The sequence below is a fragment of the Gloeophyllum trabeum genome (assembly GCF_000344685.1).
Source record: "Gloeophyllum trabeum ATCC 11539 unplaced genomic scaffold GLOTRscaffold_00012, whole genome shotgun sequence".
Taxonomy (NCBI): Eukaryota; Fungi; Basidiomycota; class Agaricomycetes; order Gloeophyllales; family Gloeophyllaceae; genus Gloeophyllum; species Gloeophyllum trabeum.
In genome coordinates, this window is record NW_006920421.1 from 347,857 (window position 1) to 354,298 (window position 6,442).

At 46.5% G+C, this 6,442-nt stretch overlaps 2 protein-coding genes across 2 annotated transcripts in view; one reads left to right on the plus strand and one right to left on the minus strand.

Annotated features, from left to right (window-relative positions):
• Positions 1 to 910, minus strand: part of GLOTRDRAFT_100963 (uncharacterized protein) — a 2,910-nt gene extending 2,000 nt beyond the window's left edge. The window contains exons 1-2 of the mRNA XM_007870614.1: positions 740 to 910; positions 638 to 681 (exon numbers count right to left, since the gene is read on the minus strand). Of these exons, the coding sequence (XP_007868805.1) occupies positions 638 to 681; positions 740 to 825 (130 nt within the window). The 5' untranslated portion in view covers positions 826 to 910. The remainder of the gene's footprint in view (positions 1 to 637; positions 682 to 739) is intronic.
• A 4,701-nt stretch (positions 911 to 5,611) lies between these two features.
• On the plus strand, positions 5,612 to 5,914 carry GLOTRDRAFT_131737 (uncharacterized protein; the record flags this gene model as incomplete). The annotated part of the gene is made up of 2 exons (XM_007870615.1): positions 5,612 to 5,689; positions 5,744 to 5,914. The coding sequence occupies 2 exons, from the start codon at positions 5,612 to 5,614 to the stop codon at positions 5,912 to 5,914; spliced, it is 249 nt and encodes an 82-aa protein (XP_007868806.1).
• Between the last annotated feature and the right edge of the window lie 528 nt (positions 5,915 to 6,442).

Here is a 6,442-nt window from a genome sequence, read left to right on the forward strand (position 1 = left end):
ATGTGGAAACACGGCAGGATCGTATGGGACATGGTATAGCGGTGGGCAAAGGCTGAGTAATTGTGTGGGATGCGGAGCATATTTGTTATTTAACTCCGGGCGGACGCAAAACCATTCCAATAGCATAAAAATGTATAGAGCGTAGTGGAAAATCCAAGCTTTGTACTTCACCCCTCAGCGTACCAGAATTATCGTCTCAGCGACCCTCGGAGTCCCTTCGCGTCGGACTTAGCGTCTACAAAACAACCCTAGCTTTGCCAATAGGCCGGACTCGTCGAAACTAGATAACTCCGCCAGCGCATATCGATCCAAGTAAGCTCCGGATTTAAAGTATAAAATTCACCAAGCGTCTGTAGGCAAGAGACTATTGTGTGGGTTCAGTGGAACTCCCCACCCGGGCTACTGGCGAACTTCGGAGATAAATACTCCGGAGAATCGCTATACTGTTTGTTTCAGGCCTCAAGATTTTGTTTGTTTTAGGTTTTCCTACGGGCTACCCTACGGCGTCTAACTTCTCCCCCTCCCTTCGAACTTAAATATTACCCTTCAATCGCCTTAGACCGCCTACACCCATACCGCTGGGTGTTTTAGGTTTTATTTCTTTTGGTCTTTGGTGTTGTCGTGTGTTAGTGCCTATCAACGGTCAATGGAAGAGCAGTGATCCAGCACGCCGGGGAAAGGCTATCAAACGAACCTGTCATCATGAGACTTAGCGGCACAAAAGACAAGTTGAACATACCCGGAGAAGTCGCCCACGACGCGCCGAGTGTGGGTCCAACCCTGGGAGTACAGACGAGTCAGCACCCGAATCGGATGCATGACCATAGAGCTGGAAATACTCCTTGTCCGAAGGAGGGAATGAGAAGGATATAGGTGACGGCGGGCGGAGAGTCAACGGGGGGAGAAAAGTGAACAAAAGGAACGGAACGCGAATGTTGAACATGGCAAATTAAATCGGAGTTCAAAACATGGTATCAACAAAGTCATGTGACCGGCTACAGGTAACCGGATAACCGGACTCTGGGGAGACAGTGCTAAGTCCGTCCGAGTCTTCCTGGAGCTCAGCTGGTAACCGTTCCGGTCCGTTCGCAGGTGTCTGTCGGCTCCCTGTTACTTGGCTGATATCAAGCAGGTGAAGACTCGCTGATACAAAGAACAACCGCATCTCAGTGAACCCGAAGACTATGCTTGCATGAATGGCACGGGTCACCTCCTTATCCTGGCATGGGTACGGGTCGTGTTTCGCCGTACCTGTGACCTGATGGGTATCGAGGATGCGTTGTTTAACGTGCCCTCAAAACCGAAACCTGCAGGTACCCGCGTACCCACACCATCAATGTGGGTTCGCACGGGTTCGATATGCGTCGTGGCACCTGTGGGTTTCCTCCTTTCATTCCTTACTATTAGTAGCTCGAACACCGAAACTGTGCGGTGGGATGGATGCTATGCAGGGTACGTGACTATTCATCAAATTACTTCATATACTTGCCCTGCAGCAATGACTGCAGAGATCGCGCACGGAGGCAGTCTCAAGGAACTGCCCAAACATATTAATGCAAGACCATGTCCTAGAGTTGCTAACAACTGTATATTACTTTTTTGAAACTGGGTCATGTAGATTAGCTGTTGGTCATTCTGGATTATGCAGCCATAACAAAGATTTTTGTCATCATGCATAATTTTGTCTAAATTATGTCTAATTAGCTTGGGAGGGTTTTCCTGATGGCGCTCACAGCTGACTTGCTTGGCTTCCCTGAAGCTGAATAAGCTCCTGATCTCTGACACGAAGGCCCTGCAATACATGCTTAACACAGCACCGTACGATTTTTTCCGAAGTCGGCCTGGTTTGGGGCTTTCCTGAAAGCGTTCAGCGGACCTGACTTGCTGTGCTCAGAAGGTTCGTCCGTGCACCCTCTTCTGCCTCTGAGGGAGATGTCGGATCCGATTGGGATGTAAAGTGAAACCCACAAGAGGCAAAGAAAGATCATGAATCCTGTCTTCACCGTGGGTGAGGTAAAGCAACATTGTCCAAAATTCCAAGCCCATGCGGACAAGGTAACACATTTCCAATTTGTAGATAATGCAGGCAGGGCTAATAACATGGTACTCTTGCAGCTGGTAGCTAAATGGATGAAGGCACTTGACTGTGCAGGCCACGAGGAGTCCGTCGTTCTCAATATCCATCATGAAATGAGCATTGTCACTCTGTATGGTGTTGCCGAAGGTATGTGATCCACGTGGGTGTCGTTCTTCAGTATTGACGGAAATATGGCAGGTGCTTTTGGCTTCCATGGAATGGATGAATATCCAGAGCTCATTGACATATACATTTGTTTTATGAGTCCTGAGTTTACGAAGGATGAGTCCTTACCCGCAAAATTGGGTACGTGCCGAATGTTGTACCCCGTGGGAATCGCAATGCCGAGAATGCATGCGACCTTTTGGTTGTAGTCTTGGCTACACTGTTTAATGTCCGCTTTAAAGTCTGCTTGTATTGGAGACTACAAAAAGACTACAAAATCGGATTTGTAGTCTCTGTTTTCAATAATACTGTGTTTTTGTCCTGGGTTTTCGGTGCATTTCCGTGGTTTCTTCTATGAAGAGGTTTTTTTGGGTCATCCATCCACTGGAATATTTTGAGCATTTTATCGTACCTCTGTCTTTTACTGCATGCTCGTTGTCATCTGTGGCATGTTCTTACCGTGGGAATTGACTTTTGTGGCGGTTTGTAGTTGGTGGCTGAGGCATATCGCCGCGCCGGTTGGGATTCGATGGCTGTGATTGGCTGCTGTCTACTTATGACGCAACCTGAGTGTGTGTAATCAGAATAGCGGTCGTGCTATGTCATTGTTGGGCGTCAGGTGTTACCTTTGTGCTTTGCTATGTTAGACTTATTGTTCGGTGCTTTGTGTGTTGGATGCATATTTATGTGTATTTGTTTTGTTTTGTTTTTTTGGTGTGTTGTACTGTTTTGTTTCAGCAAGTATCGTGATTGCTTGTTATTTCGATGATTAGATTATTTGTTACCATGTGAATTTTGTATTTTGGTGGTTGATCTTCGCACGCTATGTGTCTGTGCAGTAGGGATTACGATTAATTGATTGTGATTGGCTGTGATTACTTGGTCCTTTGCTTTGTAGCGCCTTTACTGATTGTTTGGCTGTTTTACCGCTCTTGGTTGTGTACTCCCCATCATGTCTTTATCTGCTGAAGTCCGGATTCCAAAGCTTGATTTTTCCACTGGTCGTCCTGACATTTCCGGGCAATCTCATTCTGTGGCGGTAGTTATGAAAGAGCTGCCCGATGTTGTCCATCCCCAGGGTCATCCTGCTTATTTCCGGTTGTTCAAGGCTCCCTTCTTGCCCACTGACCCTCATGCCTTTATGGTGGATACACTGGATGTTGGGGATCTTTGGTTGTGTACTCAACCTACCTCCAAATCTATCTGGTATTGAGGGACCACTCAGATTTGGGTCCAGTGGGATTGTACAGATGTACACTTTCCATTTTGATCTTCAACTTCAAAAATACAACCTTGTGTTGTCTGGAGCCATGGAATGTACTCATCAAGGTCTTTCCTGGGTTTCATGAGTCCTTACCTGCAAAATTGGGGTGTGCCGAACGTTGTACCAGTGGGAATCACTGTTGCCGAGAATGCGTGCAACTTTTGTGCTGTAGTCTTGAATACAGCATTCAATGTCCACTTTAACGTCCGCTTGTATTGAAGACTACAAAAAGACTACAAAATCGGATTTGTACTGTCTATTTGCAATCATAGTGTGTTTTCATCTTGGGTTGCTCATGTATTTCCGTGGGTTCTTCTACGAAGAGGTGGTTTTGGGTTATCCATCTACTGGAATATTTTGAGCATTTAATCGTATCTCCTTCCTTTACTGCATGCACTTTATCATGTGTGGCATGTTGTTACCGTGGGAATTGACTTCTGTGGCTGTGTGTAGTCGGTGGCTGAGGTGCCGCGCCGGTTGGGATCTCTGGCTTCTCATTGGCTCCTGCTTACTATGACATAGCTTGACTGCAGAAAGCGCATTTCTGTAGTTGAGTGATGTCATAGTTGCCCACTTGCTCATTAGTCTAGGACGTGCAGCAGTTGAAGCATGCCAACTTGGTGGGATGTGCTTCCTGTTAATCCAATCATTACTGGTACATCCACATTGATCTTAGGTTGGTTATAAGAGGTTCTTGAATGTTGCACTTGTGTTCTGAAATAATACACTGACTGCTGAATAGTTTGATGGATTGTTACTGCAGGAATTAGTCTCAACATTGATTGTTTTTCACACACATAGTCTGAGTCGACATGTGGGTGGCAGAGACTATGATACAAGTCTCTTTGGTCACAGGCATCTTGGGCCTGTGTTTTTCAATCTCTGCTGCCTCTGGAACCCTGATTTCCTCTGCTCAGTGGTCTCTATATGTCCCCTTGAGAAACTGAAACTAGTACATGTGTAATATGTATTTTGTTTCTGCTCCCAGCTGCTTGGGGTACTCTTTGAGTATCCTTTCCAATGACTGTCCTTCAGCTTGGTTCAGGAAAAATGAGTGTGAGGGAGCTGCCAATTCGATTGGCAGTGGATGAGCACTCTGGTTCTGGTTGGATGTTACCTGGAGTCTGCAGGTATTATTGACTGTCTCTTCCACTGGGGACAAATGACCTGTGTGACAGAGCTGCCCATCTTTGATTGGCAGCAGAGGAGCACTTTGATCTATGTTACTTGTGTCTAGTAGTGCAGCTGCTACTATCCCCTGGGCTGGGCACAAATACAATTTTGGAGCCACCAATACAGACCAACTTTGAATCTGTCAGAGTGGCAGGGACTTTGATGGTATAACGATGGCAGGGCCACAGGAGGACAAAGTATGAATGAAGGGGACATTGGACATACAGATCTAAGGGCTTTTGATATGTGCATAAGAAAGAGTACTGTATACATCAATTGGAACATTAACACACCGAATGCTATCACTTATCAGACACAACTCAGGACTCGTGTCCTGCCATGCATAGCAATGGCCCTCTACTGACAGGTCAAGTGTGTTATGGGCTTGGGAGACAGTCATAACTGGGGCTTACACGGGTCATCATAGTTGCAAAGTGCAGCCTCCACACTATGCCTTGCTCGAACCTGTTGTCGACTACTTTCCCGTGTCACTCATCCCCTTATTCCGAATAGTGCCTACAAAACAAGGGGCATTCCTGAGGAAGCACAAGATGCTCTCCTACCACGTAGCGAGGGAGCTGGTAAAAAAGAAGTCCCATGAGCTACTTGAGAGGAAAGCAAGTCGGGATATTCTCATTTTACTTGGTACATCGATTCTGCTTAGTCAAATAACCTGTTGAACATCTTGACCACAGTCAAGGCCAATGCATCGGAGGACAGTCGCTGTCGGATGACTGAAGATGAGTTGTATGCGCAAATGAGGTATGTTGCGGGATATTGAGTCTCCCATGGGCTTTATGGATCTTCGCAGTGTAATATTCCTCGCCGGGCACGACACGACCACCAGCACCTTGATGTGGGCCCTGTGGGAGCTAGCAAATCACCTCGATACTTAGGCCCGACTGCGAGCGGAAATTAGGGCAACCCAAGCAATGACTTGTGCGGAAGGTCGGGCCGAGCTCAGCTTGTCTGACATGGAAAACATGCCCTACCTGCAGGCTGTCTTAAAGGTAAGAATGAGATTGCTGTTGTAGGAAGGAGATCCCGATATATTGTTGATGAAGGAGGCACTGCGGCTGCATCCTATCGAGTTCCAGGCTTCTCATGTTGCGGAGAAGGACACTATCCTGCCTTTGGGCGAACCAATAATGTCAGTCTCGGGTAAGGAGATTAAAGAACTGCATGTCCCAAAAGGCACGGAGGTGATGTTCGCAACGGGCTGTTATAACCGGTAGGTATATATACTTGTTCTCCCGCAAAACTTACAATTACTTGGGGGGAGTGGGCCAATGCTGTGCATGGCTGGTTACGAGTCCTGAGCTGGGCATAAGATACTCCCTATTTTACACTGTATATCATAGAGCTGACACAGATATTCCTATCTTTCTTGAAGTATCATCTGAATTCCACTAGACCTCTCAGGATCATCTTGTATATTCCTTGATTTGCTATAGAGCTCTGAATATATTATGGATTTCCCGCATTTTTCACAATTTTTCTGGCCCTTCTACAGCCTGCAATCAATTCCAGATACCAATGATTTAATGGCTCTGCAGATTGGGTGAACCTGCAGAGAGCCTATGTCATAGAAGGCAGGAGCCAATCAGAGTCCAGGAATCCAAGCCGACGCGGCCCGCACCTCAGCCACTGACTACAAGCCACTACAATAGTCAATTCCCACGATAAGCAATAAAAGTAAAACCGCCATGCGGACTAGGACAAGACACACAATCGATAAATTCACCAAAATATTGTTGTAGACC